Source organism: Buceros rhinoceros, unplaced genomic scaffold, assembly GCF_000710305.1.
Source record: "Buceros rhinoceros silvestris isolate BGI_N320 unplaced genomic scaffold, ASM71030v1 scaffold4858, whole genome shotgun sequence".
Classification (NCBI taxonomy): domain Eukaryota; kingdom Metazoa; phylum Chordata; class Aves; order Bucerotiformes; family Bucerotidae; genus Buceros; species Buceros rhinoceros.
In genome coordinates this window covers 141,837-165,952 of record NW_010426292.1, presented here as the reverse complement: position 1 = coordinate 165,952, position 24,116 = coordinate 141,837, and the positions used below count along the sequence as shown (strand labels likewise).

Below are 24,116 nucleotides of genomic sequence, written 5' to 3'. Positions count from 1 at the left end.
AAAGGCCTTTATCAACCAAGGCTCTTTGGCAGACAAGTTCAGCTAACAGTTCTGACTCTTTCACGGGTTGCTACTTATGAAAAAAAAGTCCTTCCCCCTCCCACCGGCAGAAACACTATGAATCATTTCCCTTCCCTTTCTTTGTCAGGAGCAAATGCCATCAGTGTTAGGACCCTGGCACTGGCTTTCTGACTCCAGGAAATCGTGGATGAAACAATCCATGGAAACTGGGATCCCCATGTGAAAGTAAGACATTTTGTAAGGAGCACACCTCTTTTTTGGCCACTATCAGATTGCCACCTGGTTGACAATCACATGTACTTCCATGAGAAACATAAACTTGTTCTTCTATCCCATAGTGTTGTGCTGTTGAATTATCTATTTTACATTGCCAGCTGGCAGTGTGTATTTGTTTAAATGCTCCGTTTGGGAGTACATTGTGTGACGGGTGCCTCAGAGTTTCAGGCTGGACCCTGAGGTGGATGCCACAGCTTAAATGGCTTGAGGGGAATTTGTGTCGTATCTGGTCGCACATCTGTGATTCTTCAGTGTATAAAAATAATAATATAGTCTATGTTTAAGGAGTAGAAACCTTTGTAAAAACACTTGAGCAGCAAAATGGTTTTGCTTATACTGGAGGAAGCTGCTTAGCCCAAAATGAGAGCCTGTAACTGTGTGAGGGGTAAATTCTTTACTCTTTTTTGCTGATGCAACCCCAGAGTCTGGCCTCATCTCACAAGCAGACTCTGTCTCTGAGAATTTAATCTTAGATTGAACACATTGCTTAGCAATATACATACAGACCTGGTATATCCCAGGTGCTTAGGTAAAAAGAAGAGAGAACCAACAGTGCAGTAACAAGAAAGACATGAAGCGGCAGAAACAAGCTCGCTTCCCTTCTCTTAGGAGACAGCCGACTGGCAGAGCCTCCACAGCTGGAGCCTCTGTGGTCAGAGGCAGCACATGTCTCTTTTAAACATAAATCAGATGAGACACTACAGCATTTTTAATGTGCCCATTAGTCTTCAGGCTGTCTACTGTTGAATATTTATCATATGGCTTGCTTCAAGTACTGCCCTCTGAAGTGTTGCGATGATACTTGAAGTAGAAGATTAAATGTGAATACACATTTGTTCATCGTCCCTTTGACAGTGGGTTTGGTTGCTTCCTAACCTCTGACAGATGCTCCTTGCATGAAACAACTCGTGTCCTTAGATCTCTGTCACCCAGACATCTCTTGAAAGGAGTTTCAAGCTCAGCAATCAGAGTAAGCGCAAGAGGTGGATCTGTCCTCTGGTAGATTTGGAAAGGAACTAAACAGCAATTTCCCTGCCTCCCTGTTACCCATGCTGCAGCTCCCACTCCCTGCCTGGTTCTAAAGGGCAGCAAAGCTGGCAGCTTGGGTCTGAGCTGATGGCACACTGCTGGGAGGATCACGAAGACATCTCTAGATCTCAAGGTCTCGATATGCAACATCTCTCCTTGGCAGTGAAAAGTGTGATTAGGAGATTTGTTTTAGAGGATGTCTTAGAGCTTACAAGTCACCACTCTAGGGCAGTAGCTGCTGTGACAGCTGGCATCTGCTGCGATTGTAGGGACTGTAGAGTGTATGTCCCCCTCCTTTGACGGGGACATACTGGATTCTCCTACTAGGCATCCCCTCAGGAACTTCTAGTGCTTCTCTGCCTGGTGATGTCTGGTGCTCTCCTGCCTCCAGACTGTGCTCCACCATGTCACTGAGGCCAACAGGAGCTGGGCTTCTTCCCTGCGCGAACCACATCCTTGACCATTACAAAGCTTTAGGCTATGCACCCTTCTGGTGTGTTCAGCACAGACATGTAGGCCAATGGAAGGATCAGAGTGTTGGAATGCCTTTAAAGCCTATTTGTTCTTGGGGTCCTTGGCACTTGTTAAAATCTGTGCCACTCAAAGTATGAGGTTATGCAGGAATAGGGTGATATTCAGAGGATATCTTTAAGCTTACAGAATCAGCAGATGCTAGATAGACAGTCTCCTGCAAGGCTTTATTATTCCCACTTTGTGCACTCGCTGTGTATACAGGAGGAAACTGGGGTCTTGTGGGAAAAGAGGTGTGTGGTCGTGAAATTAAAGACTACATCTATATATATATATACACAGAGAGATGAAGGGATAACTCAGATGCCCCTACCAAGCTAAACCTGATACTTTTCCTCTTATCCACATTAATTTCCTAGGAATAATATTTTCTTTAAAGAAAGAAGGATAAAAATAAATATTGTTATCCTGCATTAGCAGCAGGGCTGGAACCCTGTGTCTTCTCCTCATCTCTCTTTCCCAGTGCTGCAGTCCTCGGAGTCCTTCCTGACATGTGCCAGACCTCCCTTGGCCCAGTCTGAGCCCAGCACATGGGTAAATGAAGTATTTGCACCAGGCAGTGCTGTCCTGCATAGCCTGTAGCTTCCCATCCGAGTCTGAGACAGGTTTCCTGCTCACTGCCTAGCTGGGCTGCAGCATGATTAAAAAGCTGCTTGTCCTTCTGTAAAATGGGGGTGTAGTGCCTGAAGAGGTTTAAAAGAGCAGCAGTAAAATAGAGGAGAGAGGAAGCAGCACTGTAGCTACTTGCGTAGAAGTAGATTCCCCTCCTTAGAGATGTGGAAACTACCCAGAGGAAAAGCCAACCTTCACATAAACCACTGCTCCACCCTTGCACGGAAATTGCCCGGGCTGTTCTGCATTTAATGGCCATCCCAGGACTTCCCCACTTCATGTTAGTGCTGTGTGAAATTCTCCTTTCCACTGCTGTCCTCAGGGCTCCTTGCCGGCTCTTAGTTGTCTCTGCTGCTCGTCCGACTGGCTGTTCTTTATTTCTTTATGGCCACCCTAACTACCTCATTAGGCAAGGCTTTCCTTTAATGGGGTCTGTGTCCAGTGCACCCACTTGGACAGCATAAATACAGCACGAGTCTCTTGGTTTACCTTCCTTTTCCAGTCCCATGCGACCTCCCCTGCTTTTGGAAAAGACCAGGAGAACTGAAGAAACTAGTAGTAACTTGTACTGAATCTGCAGTGCTTCCTGCTGGTCAGTTGTGATGGCTTTGGTCGAGCTTCTGTTGACACAGTCTCTCTTCCCAGAAAAGGGGAGAAGCTGGGCATTTGGGAAGTTGTCCTTCCTTGGAGGTGCTTCAGTACCCCTGGCAATAAGACTTCTCTACCTGAGGACCCCCAGGATTTGTGAGAGGGTCCCTCCTTGCTGCCCACCAGAACTGGCTATGCTTCCAAGGTGTCCTCGTTTTTCCTTTTTCTCTGTTGGCTTCTACTGCACAGTGCCCTAAACTGCTCAGACTTCTCCAGATCTCAGTTTTGAATGCCATGCTGGACTGGGCAGCTACAGATCTTCCTCACGGACCTCAGTGAGCCTTTGCCGGGTTCCAATAGCAGAGGGAAAATCCTCCTTTTTCTGAAGGGATAAAAATGGAAGCACCTTCCGGGCTTTGCTTCATCCTAACACTGCAGTGATCTTGATATTTTCCATCTCCATTTAAGGACTGAACTAAGACTCATCATATCCTGGGGTCTTTTTTGTACTCTGTGTTTAATATAACATTCTTTATTATATTTGTCTTGTTTCGTATGTTTGAGTCTTTCATTTGTTATGTTACTTTGAAGACTGGGCCTCCCTGTAAACTGTCTTTTTAGGTGAATTGCATTTACAGGCGTTCTTTAATGTGTTTAAGTCTTCGGTTCCTTAATGTTTTTATATGGTCACTGGTTCGACTTTTAATTCATGGCTGAACTGAAAACAGGAAAGCCAGAAAGTGAGAATGTTTCCAAAATTTTGCTTTCTCTTTGCAGTATATTTGTAGACATTGCAAAGAAATACCAAGATCTCCCACCCCAGCAGTTCTGGAGCACTGGGAAAGGAGCTCTACGGTTACCCCCACACCAATTCCCTCCCCCACCACCCCCAACCCAGATCGCCTTAGTGCGGATCTGCAGTACAAGTACAATGTGATCCTGGAGGCTATCAGAAATAATAAGAAATGCTTGGGAAATGCAGGTAGTTCTCCCCATTTACCAGACAGAGAAGCAGGAGAGCAGCAAGGTTTTGGTGTGTCTAAAATTGGTCGGTGCAGGGAGATGGAAGTGCCACCTTCCTTCTTCAGCAGCCTTTGGCTTAATCACTCAAGCTCAGATGAACATCTCAGTCCCCTGGTGCTCTGTGACCACATGCTGTTGCATCCTACAGGGATGGCTCAGCACCAGCTCTGTAATGAGATAACGACAGGAAACCCAGAGGGATGAATTTATGGAGTGAGGAAATGGCTTTACCTCACAGGACAAAACAAGTGGTTTTCTCCTGTCTGAAACAAAAGGCTTTAACACCTTCCAGATTAGCAGCTATGGAGGAATGGCAACCAAAAGGAGCAGCGCCTGGGAGGGTTCAGAGCCTCCGCTACGGGAGTGTTAAAGGCTGCCATTTTATTAACCTCTCAGTTTGTATATTTGTGACAAAATCAAAGCTACATATTCAGATGTTGGATATGATTTAATTTCCCAGTCCATTTTCTTATCCCATGGTCTATTTGCTGCTGGCAGAAGAAGTTCGGAGCGGGAGGTGCTATATATGTCAGTGGTTTTTTTACATAGACGTTTCATGGACTAAATAATGCTGGCAAATACTGTTTTCTTCCACCACAAGGAGAACATGTAATTTATTCTTTTCTCATTGCATTAAAAGAAATACAGCAGAAAACAAAAAGGGAAGAAAAACACCAAAAAAGGGTATGAAGATATAATTCCTTCTAGCAAAAAAAAACCCCAACTGTATGACATGCTTGTGTGTGGGGTAACTCAGCGCTTAGATTATTTTGATAAACTTTGTTACAATCAGTTTCACACAAAACCCAGCTGTTTATTTAATCTTCACTGCTTGCAGAAATGTCATCCAGTAAGGACACTGAGGTTATTCTTTTTTTTTTACTTTCAAAAAAAGAGTTTGTTTATTTTTCTTCTATTATTTGGTTTCCCTCTGTAGATTTGTAAATGCTCTGTCACCAACAGCCTTGTATTTGCTTGTGAGCTGGCTGTATCATTTATCTGCCTGCAAGGGCAGGAGCATCTGCAGTGAGAGGCAGCTGACCAGCCAGGCCTGGGGCGTAGATGGAGCCCCCGTCCCACACAGCAATTCTCCTTCTGCTGCCAGCAGGGACATGCCAAAGCACCTCTGAGGTAGAAGGGAGTCATAACATAGTGTTGGTCCACTCCAGGATAATACCTTTCCTAAAAGGGAACCTATCGTTTTTTCATTATCTACAAGATAAAATCAGAAAAACTCCCTCTGACCCGTGAGTCACCGTGGTGCCTTTACAGTGGCTTGCACAAGCGGGACTTCAGTGGCAGTTGCTGAGGTTTCACAGGGCTGCTGTGCCTGTGGTAGTTATTGGCCGTGTGCTGCATGTCCTGTGCAAACTTAGACCAGCAGCATCCAGCTGTGAGAGGTGACGTGCATGGTCGCCTAAAAGCTATTGCCCCACGTCCTTCTGCTGCCCACTCTGCAGTGTGTCTCTGTGCAGTTTCCTATGAGGGCAGGAGCAGATCTGCTCCTCACACCTCCTCCAAGTGTACCATCCTGTCTGTCATTTAGTGATGGGGGGCCACAGTCACAGAAAGCAGCTGCTGTGTGAACCTCTCCAGCACCAGCACTCCTCTGTTGGGAGCGCAGCAGCGTGGCAGGGCTCAGCCACCGGCACTGCTGACAGTCGTGGTTGGATGACCTTTCCACTGACCTTTCTGCTTGGTGCTGTTGTGCTATCCTGCATGGCAGGAGATGCCCCTAACCCTCTCCTTTCATCTGTTCCCTCCTCAGGCAAGATCCTGTTCCGGAGGAGCCATGTCCGAGATGTAGCTGTGAAGAGGCTGAAGCCCATTGACGAGTACTGCAGGGTAAGAGCTCCAGGGGAGTGTCTGGCAGCCCTGCTGCGTGGGGGCTACCACCAGCGCTGGACTTTCCCCGATGGATACCACTAAGAGCTTTCTCTGCGTTGCTAACATCATAACAAAGGATGGTTCTTCCCAAACACCACCAAGACTAACAGGGCAGGTGAAAACAGACCACTGTTTGCTCCCAGGCTCCTTGCAACGGGACCTGGGACCTTTACCCCTGCAAAATTTATGAGCCAGCTTGGTGCCTTATTTACTCAGTAAAGGCTGTAAACCTCATCTGCCCTAAATGTGGGTTTTATTTCTACATCAGCCTCAATGAATGCAGCTGAGCAGGGAGAGAGGCACAACTAAGATGGTGTTGTTCTGTTACCTGCCACTCTGTTCCTCAGTGCCACGCAAGGGGTGGTGCCGGCTGGTGCAGCACTGGAAGTGGACTGGTGGCTTCCAGGAGTGCTTCTCCTGTTGAGTGAAAGCCTGGCAATTTATTGCAGGACAGAAGAGCATGGCTGTGTTGAGAAGAAGGTTAGGTCACCTAATCTTTCCTTTCTAGCTTAGAGTTTATGACTTGATGATAATTAATCCTCTGACAGTAGATTAAAAGTTGTTTCTAAGCAAGGCGGATACCCAGTTTTTTGTAGAGTTATCAAGCACGTCAGTCAGCGCATATTTTAAACCCCAGACTTCCTCTCTTATTCCCCATGGGGTTTTCTTTCTGTTTTTAGAAAGCCAGAGGAGCAGGTGGAGGGAAAAAATTACATTCCCAAGAACTTCTCCAGTCAGACATTTGCTCATCCAAAATTGGGAGCAGATCGCTGAAGTGCCTGAGGCATGCTGGGGGGAGAGGGACGATGAAACCTATGCCATCTGCACCCCCGGGTGAGGAAGCTGCTACTAAAGTCTTATCTCATGAGATCAGACTTTCTTGTGCGACAATTAATGCACTGTCTTCCTGCCGGCAGCCTAATGGCTGATTTTAAAATATGTAGGGTTGTACTGCATCCCCAGCCGCCCTCATTCAGACAGGAACTGCCCGCGACATGAGCGGTGAGGGCTGATGTCAGGGTTCACCCAGCAGATGCACAGTGGAGAAAGCAGTGACTTATGCGGGCCGGGGGGGGAGGGCAGCTGCTTCTGTGGACCCCTTTGTCTGCACCCCAGACAAACCTGACCTGACCCAGCCAGGCCCACTGGCGCCCCGCCGGTCATGGCCCAGGGATATGTTTTGGCGTCGGCTGCTGGCATGTTCATTGACACCATGGCAGTGTGATTGCTGCCCTTCTCCTCACTTGCTTCTTTCTCTCCTGGAGAGGAGTCTGGTCTGGCGCAGTTCACACTGGTTCGGATGATCTGGAGCAGATCGGCTGCCGCTGCTCAGCTCAGAGACAAGGCTGGATGCTTCCCCAAAGCCAAGCTGTTTACTTAATTAGTTTTTTAATAGATGCTGCTTTTAGGAGCATAGGTCCGTGTTGGGTTACCCCAGTTTCACCCAGCCCAGCGTTTCCCATCTCCAGCAGCAGACGCAGTGGTGCCCAGCAATAAGTTGGCTCCTAAGTTTGTTGTGCCTGATATAGTGTCATATTATTTTGTTTGCATTTTAATGTAATTTGTATTTAATTTGCCTCTGTACTTCACAATAGAAGATGTTTAAATCTGGATGGCGTTGAAGAGGGAGGCTCTGTAAAAGCACTGAAAAACTTGCACAGGCATTGCATATCACGTCCATGTGAGTGCTTCGAGAGGGCTCCTACTACATGCTCTTCTGCATGGAGTATCAGGTCTTCAAGGATAGAAGGCCCTAGCTATCTCATCCATCCCCCTGGGATGTATCTTGTTGGAGTGTGTATGACTGATCTTGTCCCTGAACAGCCTGAGTGCTTCAGCCAGTGCTGGGAAGTAAAGCAATGCCAAGCTTTTTTTACCATCTCCTGCATTTGACTCAAAACCCATGTCAAGACATTAATTTTTGTCCTGTGTGGATGGCAGGGAAGCTTGTGCTCACTCCTCAAAAACAGTTTAGATGTCCTTCCTGTCATCAGATCCAGTTATGGGCTGACTTCTTTGCCTCTGATAGAGCTTCCCTCTAATTCAGAGAAGTTGCAACTCATACCTCTCCTACTCTGTCAAGGTCTGCACATTCTGCAAGAGTAAGTTTTTCTTTTGAACATTTATGGCTCAAGCAATTTGCATTTATTCAAAGAAAGGTTGTCTTATGTTACTGATGTTCCAAACCTGGCCCAGGATATGAAAGTCCACATGACTGAAAATAATTACGAAATTCAGGCATTGAACTTCAAAAGTACAAAGCATTTAGAGAAACAGCTTGTAGGAGGAGAGCTTCTTGGTACAGTGAAGTCAGTAGTAGTTCTGTTACTGACCTTCAGCAGGGACAGGATTTCATCTCTGGGGCTTAGCAGAGGCTTAACATTCAGAAATGCTTTCTTGCTACCTTTGCTGAAGGTAACAACTCACAGGGTTTCTGGGAACATGGCTTTCATAAACTTACTGTAATCTTTGTATCCCAGTATGAAGTTAACCAGGAATGACAAAAAGCTGTGAATTGCAAACAGAAAATTAGGTAGTGAGTCTGAACCAGAGTGGCCTCCCTTCACCAGCCTCAACCAGACACAGGGTCTCTCTCCACTAATCTGTAACTACGGAGGAAACCTAAGTGACTCGCTTATCTCTGATGCTAACTTCTAGAAAGCTGAAGTGCAATGCAATGAATTCTTACTTGGTGTAAGAAATTAAAACGTTTGGAGTTTTTGCTGTAAAATAGTATTACTACTGTTTCCTGCTCTGTAGCAGCTACTGGTGCATGTACATGACTTGAGAGTAGGATCATGCCCACCTCTTTGGAAGTGTTAGCTGTTTGCTGCATTTATTCTCCTGCCCAGTGGATGTTTTGGCTCTTTAGAAAATTGTATAGACATGTAGAACAAGAGCATAATTTTGACAAGTTCAGTCCTGCTTCTGTAAAAGAGGAGTGCAAAATTTGTGGCCTGTGCTAGACCTAAAGTGGGTAGGCAGACAACATGCTTACTTTTAAAATTTAAGAGAATTGTGCTGGAATTATGTGGGCGAAGTTGATGGAGAAAATCTGACATAGGATAATAAAAGGAATAAATGAGACAATAGACCTTTGTCCACTGGAATCTGTGAGGAAGCAGAGGAGGAGGCAGGGTCAAATGCAAAGCTCGTGATAATTTTTTTGCCAGATGAGTGTTCTCCATCTATTTCACCTGCCCTGGAAAGAAAAAGCACAGATGGGCCCTGGGAAGTGAGTGGTGCAAATGTTCGACCATTTGCTGTTTTGTTTTTGCAGACTGTCCCTGACAGAGGGTGGTGATTCGCATGGCTGAGAAGCAGGTCTGACTTGTGCCGTTTGGGTGTGTTGTGGTTCCTGCACTAGGCACAGGAGCGGCGACAGGCAGAGGCCATTTGACAGTTTGTGGGGATGCTTGGCAGTAAGGAGAGGTCTGCAGAATGTTTTGTATCAGGAGCGTGAGCCCTCTGGACCCTACAGCATGGGCCTCCCAACCCCTCATGGTTGGGTGATTCTTCATTGCATTGTACCAGCTTAGAGAAATGGTATTTCAGACATAATAAGGCCGGTGTCTCCACTAAGGCTGCAAGAAACTCTGAAGTTGCAATGAAAAACAGAGGAGTGGGACACACAGGAAGATTTCCAGGACTTTTCTCATCTGTAAACATGAAAGTTCAGGGTCTGGATGTCCTCACCGGTAACCTGAGCGAGTTACCAAACAAACTGCGTTTTGCCAGTAAATGCGCGCTGCCCACTGGAATTGGTATCCCTGGATGATTTCCCTCTTGACTGTAGGCTTGGAATTAGTTTAGTGTGATTTAAGGTCTTCTGGGCTCATTGGACCTAGTTTTCTTAATTTGTTTTGGAGTTTTTGCCAATGTGAAAGAAAGAGCAACTTCATAGCCTTTTCTTGCCAGAGGCATTTTATTTATTAAGCTTTTCATCTCCCAAACACAACTCTGGTGTGTGCTTGTCCAGTATGTACTGTCCTGTGTGCGAGAAGGACCTCTCAGGTCAGCGGTTCACAAAACCACCGCTCTCTCCTTACGCAGCCCTCTGGGAAGGCTCAGGCCAGCATTTGAAACTGGCATCTTTGTGCATGTTGTCCTAATTACAAGAAGCATATTTATGCAGGGAAGCTGTTTTGATGTGAAGTCCCATTGTCATAAACACTTACCTGAATTTGTCTCATGCCTTCATGCTGTCCCGACTGGAGGTGGATTTAAGTAGAAGCTTGCAGACTTTTCTATAGCAAGTCTTGAGTGCCCAAATGCACAACACCTAAATAAAAATTAGATGAGCAAGTCACATCAGTGCCGGGAAATATGGGTCATTCTGTTATTAATGTCCACAATGTGAGAGACCACACCTCAAAAACATAATTACCTCCCTCTTGGTCTCTCAGTCCTGCCTCTCTTTCAAGGTTTAATCCTTCAACCTGTCAAGACAGATACACAGAGATTTCTGTCTCTACCCATTGTACGACTTAGCTCGTGCTGACTGAAGATGGAGTAATAGTCCTGGTAAAAAATGAAAGAGTTTAAGTGAAAAAATTTCAACTTTTGTCTCGCCTTTTTTAATCTACAATTCAGAATCCTGATGTGTTTGGACCAGCTGCACTAGTGAAAGTAGTGCTCAGCTCTTGGAGCAGAACCTCACTTTCCATTGCCTTGTGGTCCTTTCATGCCAGAGGCCCAGAACTACATTCGGGCACCCTTTTTTCCTCCTTCCTTCAGCTCTTTATTTATTCCTACATCTCCCCACTTCTTCAGTCTGAATCACCACCTACTCCTCTTCCATGCCTCTGTCTGACATCAGTGTTTGCCGTCCAACCACTGCACTTCAGTGCTTTGTGTTCATGTTTGGAGTTACTTGAGGCTCTCAGCAAAACAGAAGTGGAATGTGTTTCCATAAAGCTGAAACTTTATTTCTCTATTCTGAGAAATGAACTATTTTAATTGCACCTTCCCCCTTGCTGGACTAATTTTCATTCCCAAACATCTGGCACTAATATTTAACATTAATTAAAATGATAAACAGTTGAGAACAGGATACTTGATATGAAAGGTCAGGGAATCATTACCATGCCGTACTGTCAGTTATCTCTAAGTATTTGCGTGCAGAGCTGGGAATATCCCCACTGAACATTAGGGATCCAAGAGCAGTATATCTGAACTTCCTCAGTGGGCTGCAGGGAGACAGTCAATGACAGTCACTCACCCAGAGTTAGACATACCTGGTGGGGCAGGCAGAGCAACCCCTGAAAGCATCGGTCTTTCTCTAGTGATTTTATAAGTTGATAGACAAGAGTGACCAGTCTCCTGTTTTAGGCATACAGAGTTCAGTGGGGCGAGTATCGTTCTGTACATACGTACGCACACACCTATACACTTATATATCTGTAGGTGTACATGTCTGCGTGTCATTTTTGTAAATGTATCTGCATAAACGCAACACTGGTGCATCCGCACTCGGTGCATCCTTATGAGTACCTGCATGGTTTTACACCCGTGCACATGTATTTTTTGAAGCCTTTAAGCTTCAAACTGTAGTCCCACAGAGCTGCCTGCAGTTCGTGTAACATTGAGCGATGAACCTCTGCCTGTGCCTGGTGCTCCGTTCGCTTCAGATGCTATATGCAGCATGCAGCAACCTGCCTGTGGATGAGCTGGTGCTGTGTGCGTAGCCGGCCATCCCCAGTGCCGAGGGCTGCTTGCTCACGCCCTGCCTGACGTTGCGGCTTTTCAGTAGCCTTTCGAATCATACGCTCTGCAAGACTGTCTGAAACTACAGAGAGACAGACATCATTACAGACTGAAATAACGCATACAAGCAAATCTCCTAAGGAGCGTGTGAGGTCTAAGCAGCGCATGTCTGCCTTTGCATGCTGAGCAAGGAAACATGCTATTGCTGGTGGCTGTGCAAGGCTGAGTTCTGCTCGCCAACACTTTTTCTCTCTCACCTTTCCTGTGCAAATGCCTTGCTGTTTCTGAATGCTTGCTTTTTGTAGCTGTGCACATTGACCTCTGGTTTTCACATCCCAGGAAGAATGTGACATCCCTGTCCTTTCCATCCTTTCACCATCTGTTTTCCTCTTTTTCTTTACCCTTCTTTTCTTGGCCCTGCAGTTTCTCCTTCAGACTGTTCATAGCTCTGCTCTGGAACTGTCTTCCTGGAAAGGCCAGGAACTTGCATTTTCCCCTTGAAGAGTGACAGTGATGTCCCTCATCTCCTCAATGCACCTTTTGTTCGCTCGCCGGAATCGCGTCAGACTTGGCTTGCTTCTGGCTGGATGTTGTGTGTTTGCTGAAGAGATGTTTGTTTCTCAAAAAAGCGTTGCTGCTCCCTGCCACTGTCCAAAATCAATAGACCAACTCTGCCTGGTTTTACACCCTCATTTGCACTTTCTTACCTTTTCTAGCATTTCTTACCCTTTCTTAAGGTTTTGTTCCTTAACAAAACACCTGAGTTCCCTGAAAAACATGCAATGGTGAGTTACTACCAGGTGGATTTCATTTCATCTCCATGCACTGGGCTGAAAATTGCAACACTTTGGGAGGTGATTCAGAAGCAGGAGAGCCTGCCCTGCCCTGCCCCGCCCCAGGGCTGCCCTGTCCATAGGGTGGAAAGGTGGGTGGCTGGGTGTGGAAATGGCTTCGGCTGACTTTTATCCACTGCCTGTGTAAGCCTGGAGTCATGGAAGTACTTTTCAATTACTCCCCTTCAGCCCGGCATGTCCACAATACTCCTGGAGATTTCCAGGCAGGGGCCACTGCTTCAGGGTGTTCAGACTTCCTAAAGCTTCCTTTGATTTAGAAACACAGCAGCTTGGTAGGATTTGTGCTGCTCCATCACTGAAAACTTCCTCTGTGCTCCAGCTCAGTATTGACATTTGTAGCCCGGCTTTTGGGAGGGGTGAACACCTGAGACCTGTAGGGAAGTGGTAACTCTTTGAGAAGGCATCTGACATCCAGGACCCCCTGCGATAAGTATAACTTGGGTATTTGTGTTTCTCTGGTAATGATACGTATCATTTGCGCTGCTTGCTCTTGCCCCATTGACTGCACAAGATCAAGCCCTCTGAGATTTCAAAACACACTGTAGAGATTAAGTATCTGAGTCTCATAACCTTTCTGTGGATTAGGTAAGTGTTATTGCTCAGCACCGTAAATGGGTAACTGAAGATATATCCCTACTGAATTTGATGGAGAGAGGTTAAGTAACCTGCCCGAACTGAGAAAGGCGTTAGTAATAGAGCCATCACTAAATCTCAGCCCCATCCAGTGCTGGTTTGACAGCATTGCTTCTCTGTGTAAGTCTGTCTCCTGCTTGAGATGCAGATGAATAAAACATACTTTAATGTTGCCTATGTCCTTGTTAGCCTGTGTGGTGAGGCATTCCTCTTTTTCAACGTGCTGTGATTGTTACCATTCCCGGGCATGTTCCCATTCCTGACTTCCCAGTATTAGTCCTGGTTTGCCTGCTGGGTGCATGCGTTGGTGCACACTAGGAATACGGGCAGAGAGCTTCCACCTATGTTATGTTTTGGGGCAAGATTAAGTGGATAGAAGTGGGGACTAGGGCATCCTTCATTCGCATTAATGCACTTGAGTTTTTCACCTGTCTGTGTTTCATCCTGCGTTAGCGCAGCAACCAGTAGTGCTCTGTACGTGTGCCATGACGCTTGGACCTGCCAGGCTGTTGCCCAGCTTCTGCATCTGACGCTGCTCCCTTATTGCGAGGTGTCTTTTGCTGCCCTGTAGTGCAGTTGCACCTGACCAAAGGCCAGGGCCTCGCTCTTCACAGGCCTGCTGATATCAAATGGATTTTCCTTGCGTTTTCATAACATGCCTCCACCAGGGAGAGAAGAGCTGTAGGTTTGGAAGCACTTGGCTTTGAATTTCAGGCCGCCTCAAAACAAGGCCTCCTTATCTAATACTGGAGACCTGCAGTTTCAGAGCAGGATTTTTTTTTTCAGCTCTTTTCCTTCACATCCCCAAGCAGGAGTGGTCTTGGAGATAAGTATGGCCATTTCTAAAGCCTGGTTAAAAACAGCAGTGAGGGTAACTGTCCTGTCCTGCCTACATCCCTGACTGGGCCTTCTGGTGTGTCTGAGCAACGTTAATCAGATGTCTCATGGGTTATTATAACCAGTCCACCCTAATGCACCTTGATGTAGCTCTGGTGCAGTTTTTCATCCATCTTTCAAGATTGTTTGTCCTACTTTCAACTAGCAGAAGAGCCAGACAATCTCATTTTGTCAAACAGGTTTACAGCACCTCTAAGAAGCTTGGCCTATATTTAACCTGTGGCCTATTTTCAATGTAATTTAGCACAGGAGGAGGTGAACTCCATCTTCTTTTCTTCTCCTGCTGGTTGTTTCTGGCAGCAGTCTCAGTGTCATGTCGCTTAGAGCTGTGTTCCGTCTCTGCGGGCTGAGGACAGCTCTTTGGCCCCTTTTGGCACCATCAAGCTCTAGATTCTGAACAGCAAATTCATAGCACATTTCTGCCTTGCACGCTTGTCTCATTGCTTTGAAGTCTAGCTTTCCAGGACACTTCAGCATAAGGTGGTTGCTTCTTAACTATTGCTGAATGCAGTAAGTGTTGTGCAGCTGTGCCTTGCAGACTGCGTGGACGTTGTTAGACTTCTTCATGCAGAAATAGCTACTCTGCCTTTTTTTTTTTTTTCAGACACTTAATGAAACTTTCTTTCCTGTTAATTTACCAGCAAATTGTTGGTTGGTTTTAGGTTGGTTTGTTTTTTTTTTAGCCAACTCTTTTTTCTGTTGACAGTGCTTAATGAAAAGCTTTATGGAGCACCCTAATCTGTTGTATTATTGGGCATTGAGTCTAGTTTTTCACTGCTTGGATTCGTGTTCATTGACAAAGCCTGTAAGCCCTAACTGCATTGTTTGAGGTGCTGTGCAAACACATGTCCCAGCCACAGAGTGCTTATCTACTCAGTCTTACGGTTTGCACATGTGGACCAAATACTGCTCTTGTACACATGGCAAAAAAGCCACATTAGCTAAGAACCATTGCTTGTCGCAGTTCTTTGCATCCTGCTTGACATTTGTAGTCAAGACATACTGTTTCCTTTCTTCTCAGGTAAGTAGAGAAGCGTGATGCTTTCCTTTTGCATTCCCTTACCCCTGGGAGAATTTTTGACTCCTCTTGCTTGGTAGGTTCCATGTTTGAGTTCCATGTTTTGAACGTGACTTTTTCCTCCCTCCCTGTTTTGTTTTGCAGGCATTGGTTCGGCTTCCTCCTCACATTTCCCAGTGCGATGAAGTCTTCAGGTTCTTTGAGGCTCGCCCAGAAGACCTTAACCCTCCAAAAGAGTAAGTGCTGTGGTGGATTTCCGGTGCTGCTCAGTTAGTTTTGATTAGCGGGAAGGAAAAGGTCATTTGATTTTATTAGCACTATAGAGGTGGGAACAGATGTTGTAGCTTTCAAGCACTACCTAGAAAATGCCCCACAATTATGTACAACCCTATCGGGTCTGTGGACGACAGGGGAGTCAAGCAACCCTCAGACACAATTTTCACCCATCCTCCACCTACGTTTGCATTGTTTCTTGATGATGGTTCTAAAGAGGGAACCTCCCCTGGCTTGTGGGTTTTACCTGATAATTATCACCAAAGAGTCATTTAGTTCCCAAAAGCATTGGCTCAGCAGCAGGGGGAAATCCTGCCAGTAAGCACTTGGCTCATAATTACCAGCTGCTTCTTTAAATGTACTTCTGTCCAGAGATACTTAGTTATCTGAAGGGAGCAAGATTGTGGTCTAGATCCAAAATTGTCTCTGGAGAGTCTATTCTTTCTAAGCAGGAAGCCAGAAGACATGAAACAGAATCGTAGCCTTTACCTTAGAGGAGACAGGCTGATTCACAGTGATGCAGTCAGGGTTCAGAGGACTGATTTATCCAGGAAAAGCATTGGCACGAGGGTATTTACAAGCAACTGTGCTGCCTCACCTGATATTTCCTTCTCTCCTTCGTGTGGAACAGGATATATTTTATTGTACTCCACAATAAGATTTTGACTTGGTCCCATGGGGTTTTGTTACCGTGATTTGCTTCCTCCGGTGTTTGTGCAGCCCATTGGGTAAAGGGAAATGGATCTAAAGCTTTTGGGGTTTGGGCACTTCATCACACGCGAACCTGTAGTTAACAGAAAGATTTGTCTTGGCTTCAGCTGTCTGTTCAGATGCTGGTGTAGAGGAGCGGACCTTTGCAGTTTGATTTCCCAAGCTTTGTCTCTTGCACGTACATGGTTTTATACAAGCGGATGTGTTAGCATTTGTGCTAAAGAAAACACTGCTAGTGTGGCTGAGGGCAAAGCCTTTTTTTGTTTTTTGTACGAGAAAAAGAGCAGTTTTTAAATCAAACGTCTGGAAAAAGACCTGCTTTTGTTTTTTTTCTAGCCAGCCTTGTTCAAAAAAATGGCTGGGGTGAATAAATACAATTGCATGTTCCTTGTTAAACACACACTGCAAACTCAGAAACCATTGCAGCACCATATGCCTACACTCTGAGACCTGCTCACCATCACTGATTCTGAAAGGTTTGCAAAGGTTGCTTGATCCCACACCACCCGTCTGATGCAAGGAGATGTCCCTGTGTGCCAGACAGAAACAGGAGTGAGGTCCCTGCGGTTATGGGAGACTTCACGTGGAGGATCTCAAATGGGCCTTGCGAGTCTGCTCTAAATGCTGTTTAACACTCCTGTCTGCCTTCTGTACTGATACGGTCCCTACAGCATTAGGCCTGAGTAAAACAGTCAGGATTGGACCTCCACGAGGCAGGGAATAGGGACCAAGGCCCACCCCTGGGCTGGCATTAGCCATTGTGGCTTGCTTTCTCTTTTTTCCCCTCCAAGTTGTTGAGGGCATTTTGCTGATCTCCCTGTTCAACAGCCTCACAGCAATTTTCAGGTTACCCGTTCACTACACCCTGGAGAAGCAAAAAAAGACTAAATATTCTCATCCCAAGCCTTGCATCTTATTCCAACCTAGTAATAAGTGTGATTTATTTCCCTGGAAAATGTAGAGCAAGAACCTGATTAAATCTCACTTCACTAATGTCTGCAAGACATTAATCTAGCTGGGTTTAAACAAATCCTACCTCGTCGTCTGTAAGCAAACAGATCTTAGGGAAGGTGTCTAAGGTTTCTTCTTTGAGCGCTTCACAAAAGATGTATTGTTGAAACTGAAGATTAGTCTCTACAAAAAGATGATGTAAAAGCCAACAGAAACATCTTAGTGTTTTTCTTCTGTGAACCCAGGGGGAAGGGAGATCTTGGGCTCACTGGTCCACTGTGTAGGACCCAGGGGAAGGGCACCTCCAGGGCGATTCTTAGCCTCAGCAGTCACTGTAGGAAGGAACACTATCAGCCAGAGAAATCCCCCACTCATTCCCTCATTTTGCTACTTCTTCAAGTCCCCTCAGAAGCAGCAAGCCAGTGGTGCCCAAGCTTCATGCATTCGGTCCTCTCTGGGCCTTATGGTTCATCATCTCACCAGGGGTCGTAGGGGACAGCCTGGGGACTGCATCTAGACTATCCTAATTATCTATTTCTTCAGCTGCTTGTTTTAGTCCTCAAAGCAGAGCTGGTTCATATATCGATGCATCAGCATTGACATGGCATTCAACTGGCTGGGTTAAAGGAGAACAAACATTGCCAGGTGAGGGACTCAGCCACCCAGGGATGGCAGAATGGAGTTGCTTGTGCCGCCTTCTTGTCTTCTCTCCGTGCATAATGAGTTGGTCTTTAACTTCATGATCACCTCCTCTGTTTTTCTGCAGCAGGTCAGCCTCATAAGACAAAGCCTGACCTAGAGTTTAATTAACTAATTTTCAGGAGTGTAGCCTAAATCCCATGGGCATTAGAGTTGTCGAGATCAGAGTCCATTGAGTTATGGCATGCCCGCAGAGCAGTGACTGAGCACATGCCTTCAGCCAGAAAAACATGGAAGCTTAAACTTTGAGAGAGGAGGCATAAAAAATCCTGGCTTACCTCGCAGCTGGGACGTGTGGAGAGGTGTCCATGCCCTTAATTGCTGAGCCATGACTTGTGACGATGCACATGCTGTAATTTACGTATTACCGCAGTAATTCAGCTGTGAAATTGTGCCCTTCACTTCTGTTCCTATTGTCCTAAAAGAGACCAGGATTTCCCTGTAGTCACTTAGGAGGCACTTTTACAACTGCATTCCCAGCTTCTTCCTTACAGCTCTTCATCTGCCCTAGCCTTGCCGCCTCCCTGCTTCTGTGTACTGTCCGCTCTGGGTTACGCCATGTTTGGCTTGCAGGCTGCTCCCTACAGGGTCATTTCCTACTGCTGCTGTGCGCTGATTGCCCGCAGTGCTGAGCAGCGTGCAGTCCAGCTCTAATAAAAGCTGGGATTTCCCAACACCATTATAATCCAGCCAATTTGTTCGGTTGGAATCACAGCTTATGTTTTCTGTTTCCTGGTTTTGGTGATGGTCCAGGCTTTCGAGCCCTGTGACAATAGGCAGAAGGTATTCCTTTCAGCCCCATTACACCTCTTCTGGGTGCAGCAGCTTACAGTCAGAAAGCTGGAGAGTCGTCTCAAGAAGTCACAGCGTTTGAACCCGCTGGCGGTCTCCTTGGAGTTTGCTCCTGCTGGTGGAGCTAGCTCCAGGTCAGATAGCTCCCAACAGCAGGTTTCCTTCATGCTGCATGGGAGAGGCCGTAGGAGGACACTAAATCCCTCTGTGGGATAGTCTGGGAGCTCGCTGAGACTGTTTCACATGGTGAAAGCGTGTCCTTTGCAGGGTGCCCGCACGCGTTGGGAGCACTGATGTGCAAGGCACGGTTGGAGCTCTAGTGCCAGTGTTCCCAGGGCTTCTGCTGCTCTCGCTCCACGGATTAGCTGCAGAGAAGGCAAACCTCAGACTGTCAACTTTGGTGCAGGAGGAGCAGTTTTCAACTGCTTGTGTTTGTGATGTGGAATTTTGGTGTTTGAGCAAAAGCATACGTACATAGGCATGTGGCTGGGCTTGTGTCTTTCACCACGCCCATTTAAGGACCAGATCCTGAGTTGCTATGGGAAAAGATACTGCAAAATAAGAAGGAAGTGTGTTTTTATTTTTTCATTATTTTAAGTTAAAACACCATGTCACTGAAAGCCATTCATTTACTGGATACTTCTGTTAATAATTATAATTACTGATAACTAATCCAGAGGTGGATTAATTTCAGACTTCTACTGGGGATTTGAATTCAAGGCTGAGGTCAGGCCAGGGCTCATAGTCAACAAACAGTATCTCAGAAACCATTTTTTTAATGATTCTTTTTTACTAGAAATAACAAAACTACCCAAAGAGTAGGATTAATCAATTAGACAGTGCATATGGTCCACTGTTTTTAGGGCTTTTTTGCAGTTAGGTTCAAAATACCACAGCCAGGACACTCACATGAGAGTTTGCTTTTTCTTTCTGGGTCTGGAACCAGTCTAAAAAGCAGGTCAAGAGCCAAGGATTCAATTCTCTAACACTCCTTGCTGCAGAAATGCAGACTCAACTGAGATTTCTGTTTAAACACCACTAATAATATTAACAACTGAATTTAAAGCAGTGTTCAGTACCTGAGAATATTTTTCCTGTAAGAATCATAAACCAATTTTCAAACAACATGCAAATTGAGGAAAACTAAGGTATCTAATTAGCTATATGACATAATATTATGAGGGTTGATGCAGAAAATGGACTTAATGCTGAAGGTGTCTTTACTGAAGAATGGAAATGCTTTATTGTGGTCTTTAGCCATGAGCTGTCCTGATTGTACTGTTATCGCATAAATACTGGTGTAACACTTGGATTCTCAGATGCCAGGCAGCCACTGTGAAGTGGAAGCTGCATTCTCCCTTTATTCTTCACGAATTACAAATTTCTGGTAAGGAAACTGGAAAGAAGTTGCCAGAGTAATGCAGTGACCACGTTAACGAAGCATGCTGTAGTTTATGAGTCTACCAGTGCTAAAGCACATTTCCCTAATACACTTTTTTCTATCCATTAGCCTGACTATGTTTACAGACAACTGTTTCTGTTTCCCAAAGGTACTCTAAACTGCCCAGTAATTACAATTCAATTGCCTACTGGTAGAGAAGGAAAACTTTACTGTAATATATCTTTATTTTTTCTGATTTGTTTGCTATTATGCAAGTATTTTTCTCTGCTCTCTTATCCCATGTATTTCTTCCCTTTAGAATTGCGTTTCCCAACACTTTTGATAGTTGAGGAAAGCTTTCATTCTTTTTTTGTGGTTGCTGTTTCTTACAGGACTTGCAGTACAGATAATTTTCACGTCGTTTAGGAATATGGTCAGCACCATTTTATGGCAATCGGTGCTAGAGTCTGCACTTGGCAGTGGTATCGTGACTGCTCAATGCACGGATTTTAGTAGGGAAATTCATTCCACTTGAGGGATGCAAAATTAATTTCCCTAAGAAATGCAAAATCAGAAAAAGATGGAAGTTTTATTTTTATGTGATTTATCAGCTGGGAAGTAAATTATGAAACACCGAGCAGGAAAAGCTCTGAATACTGATGATGGCGGGATAAGGCAGTTAAGACCCACTGTTCTGAAGGGAAGAAAAAATTAATATTTTCAAAGAATGACTTAATCACCTTCACTGAGATTTAGGTAGCTAAGGATGCAGTAACCTGTTAGGGCTGAGTTTGCCAAGAGCCTTGTTTGGCTGCTTCTAATTATTCATCCGGCACTTGCTGATTTCACTGGGAACTAGGTACCATGGCTCTTGGAGCATGTAAGTGTAGTAGAACACCTGTGTTTAGTTTTTCAAATGTGCGTGTTTAGGGGCTGTATTTACTAGAAATATTTGGTCTCAGCACTTAAATTTCTCGTGAAAATGGTTTTCCAGCTTTCAAATCTCAGAAGTGCTGTACAGTATCCAGCTCATAGTGTGGGACTGTCAGACATGTGTAGCTCAGAGGTCAGCAGCCTCGTGCCCCAGAAATAGAGGAGTGAAATGTGGCTGATTGCCAGTTGTGCCCCCTCTGACCCAGAGGGTGGGAGCTCAGTCTCTGGGACCTGGCCATTGTCAGATGGGGCTCTAGTTACCCTGACAGTGTATGCTGCCTTTCATCAATGCTTGTATCATGATCTTTGGGAAGGTCTCTCTTGGAGATGGTTGTCTTGAATAAGCCAGTGCAGGGATGGAGGAGCCTCTGGGAATGGAAAAAAGGAAATAACAGATATACTCTTCCTCTTCTTCAGTATCATATGGGACTTTCCCATTTGTTTGCAACTTATAAATGATTTGGGCTGGAATATCAAATGGAGGATATTGACATTTGCTACTAGCTGCAGCATCAGTGATATCAGTAAATAACTCAGTCTTCCTGAGAGAAGATTTGGATCTTTTTGCTACTCATCCAGAAAATAAAAAAAGAAATTACATGTGGATAAATATCAAACAATAAACTTGGGGGAAAACAGAAAGCACATTAAAAGAAATAGATTCATCATCCATGAAATAAAAAGATGTAGAAGAAAGGCAGTTGGAACAGCATGTGTTACTGCTGCTACCATGCAGCTAGAGCTTTTTTTCCTTGGCTTGAATACCACATTTGGGTTTGCTAATGCTTTGTAGGGTCTGACTGTGAAAGGACATGGGGCTGAGAGGAGCAAAGATAGTTTAACTAAATGACACTTGGCACTGGCGGCCAAGCATACAGAAATAACTTTTGCCTGGGTTGGTTTTGAGTGTGCTGCAGGGTTTAAGCGTGGCTTGCTGTCACGGGCACAGGATGAATTAAGAATAACCAGACTTATCCAACATTCATCAGAACATGACTGAGATCAGAGCATTTCTGATATGCTACCGCTTCAGCAGCGGCACCAGGCGCTACCTTGCAGGGACCAAACACAATGGTGGTGTCAGTGCTGGTACAAATTTACTGTTTATGAGCACAAATTCAAGACAATTAAGACAATTTTTTGTTTCTTTTTCTGAAGAAGAGTTGGGACCAAAGAGGTCCTTTGAAATGCATAGATACTGCTTTAGAAAAACTAAATGCCACACCTGTTGGCTTGGGAGCCTTTTTGCTGTCCAGTAATTCTTGTTCATATCCTAAAGGAACAATCACTGCTGGTAATTTGCCAATGGTTATTTTTTAGATTAGAAAGTAATAGTTTGCTTAATGTTTAACTTAACTCATAAAATTCCTTCCTTTTGGAGAAGTTTAGTGGTTAATGCAGGGGACTAGGAAGTAGGCTCCTTATTGATTTCTTTTGTGTTGTGGGAAAGGCCTCTTACATCTTCTGCTTGTACCTGCAATGTGATCAGAGGTACAGTTTCAAAGATTTGCTAAGAGGATTTGATTCTGGTAAAGAAACCCCGTTCCTTCCATAATATCATTCCAGTTAGAAAAATAATTTGTTTTTAAAATCATCAGTCAATGTTGGAAGAAACATGACTGGCAATATCTGTCAGAAAAGCCTGTTTTGCTGGTGCTTCTATATACAAAACCAGTTAGGCAGCCAAAAGAGCAAATCTGTTCATCAGCAGTGGGGGAAACCTGGGCTATAATAAGGTGAGATTGGAGCAGAACCAAAATAACTGGATTCAGAGGTTATCAAGCTTGGTGTGAAGGATTTGGGGTACCCGTTATCCTTGAGCCCTTATTTCTGGAAATGTTTGGCTCAGTGCCACAGGGTCTTCTCAAAGTCTTTCTTTGAAGACTGGTGCTGTTTGATGCCCCAGAGTAGGGCAGTCCCTGGGGTTGAATTGCCCATGCTGATAAACGCAAAATAGATCTTTAGGTCCATGCAGAATAGGAGTGTCCAGTCCTGCTGTGCTTTGTGGATAAGCCTGGAACTGAGGAGAGGAGGGTTGGGGACTTCCTCTTTTTTATCTGGATTTTTGTTCTGGGGAACTCTTGCTAGCATCAATTTTGTGCGCTCTGAGATATCTGTCACCATTGACTGATGACCTGCCAGGTAGGAGGAGATAGGGTGGAGTTTTGTTTTCACTAACATGACAGAATTGAATATAGCCTTCCTTGTCCTCTGTATGTCACGTTTCTGAAAAACAAGAATAGGGAGCTTACGATACAAATATATCATGGAGAAGAATCCAGCTTGTCATTGCTATGGCTATATGCAATATGGTTGTGCTGTTGTTTAATGAAGATGTTTTTCCACTCTGAAGAGGAGGACACTAGGGACATACATGCTCAGTGGGGTATTTGCTGCCGGGGTGATAAATTATACCTCAGCGGTGCCTGGGGTCAGAGGGGACTTGTCAGTGCTCTGCACTTTCTATTGTTTGCTACATAGTTTTGACACACTTATCTGGAGAGTCCCTTTATTTTAAATGCTGTTGAGGATCAGTAGCCTCACTAATTATAAAAAGGGTGTTTTTGTCATATACACATGCCTAGGGTTTTATCAAACTGTCTACGTGTTACAGGGAAAAGCATTGCTCAAAATGTGTTTCAATGCTGTTGACTACAGGCCAGGTGGAGTTGACATCTCATGTTTATTGAAAGTGGAGCATTTCTGCCTAAACTCCAGGAAGTAGAGATGAAGTTCCTCTGTAAACAGGACCTTAAGAGTCTCTAATACTGCCCTTAGCATCCAGCAGTTGCCACTGAAGAGAGGAGGAAGCGTTAACAATCAAAGGGTGCTAAACAACAGGTAAAGCAAGTCAGGTCTCCCTGGAGAGCCACTGCCTCCTGCTTTGAGTTAGAAGGAGAGCTGGGCTTCCGTTCTGGCTTGGCTGTATCATAACAGCACATCAGACAAGAGCTGTTCAGTGCACCTGGCTTCACCTGTTCACCCCATGCCACCAAAGGATTTGCACTGGAAATCTGTTTCATTACACAGGGCTTGGTGTTTCGTGTCCACCGAATTTTGCATTTAGCTCCCAACACTGCTGCTGTTTAAAATCTTGCTTGTAGCAAGCCTGGATAGAAAAACCATTTGGCAGTAATGAACCATCCTCTGGAGTGCTGCACGCGCCTGAGGTGATCTGTTCTGCTCTATCCTGTCTCTTGAGGAATGGAGTGCCTTCTTTAGGACTTAGGATGTATAAAAAATACCAGACCTCAAGTGGCTCTGGCTGTAGGAGACACAGTGATCTATTGGTAGATTCATT

At 45.1% G+C, this 24,116-nt stretch overlaps 1 protein-coding gene across 1 annotated transcript in view; it reads left to right on the top strand.

The window, feature by feature from the left end:
• The window catches only part of SH3PXD2A (SH3 and PX domains 2A), a 211,095-nt gene that overhangs the window by 58,158 nt on the left and 128,821 nt on the right, over positions 1 to 24,116 (top strand). Inside the window, exons 4-5 of the mRNA XM_010141451.1 lie at positions 5,849 to 5,925; positions 15,220 to 15,311. Coding sequence (XP_010139753.1) covers positions 5,849 to 5,925; positions 15,220 to 15,311 — 169 coding nt within the window. The remainder of the gene's footprint in view (positions 1 to 5,848; positions 5,926 to 15,219; positions 15,312 to 24,116) is intronic.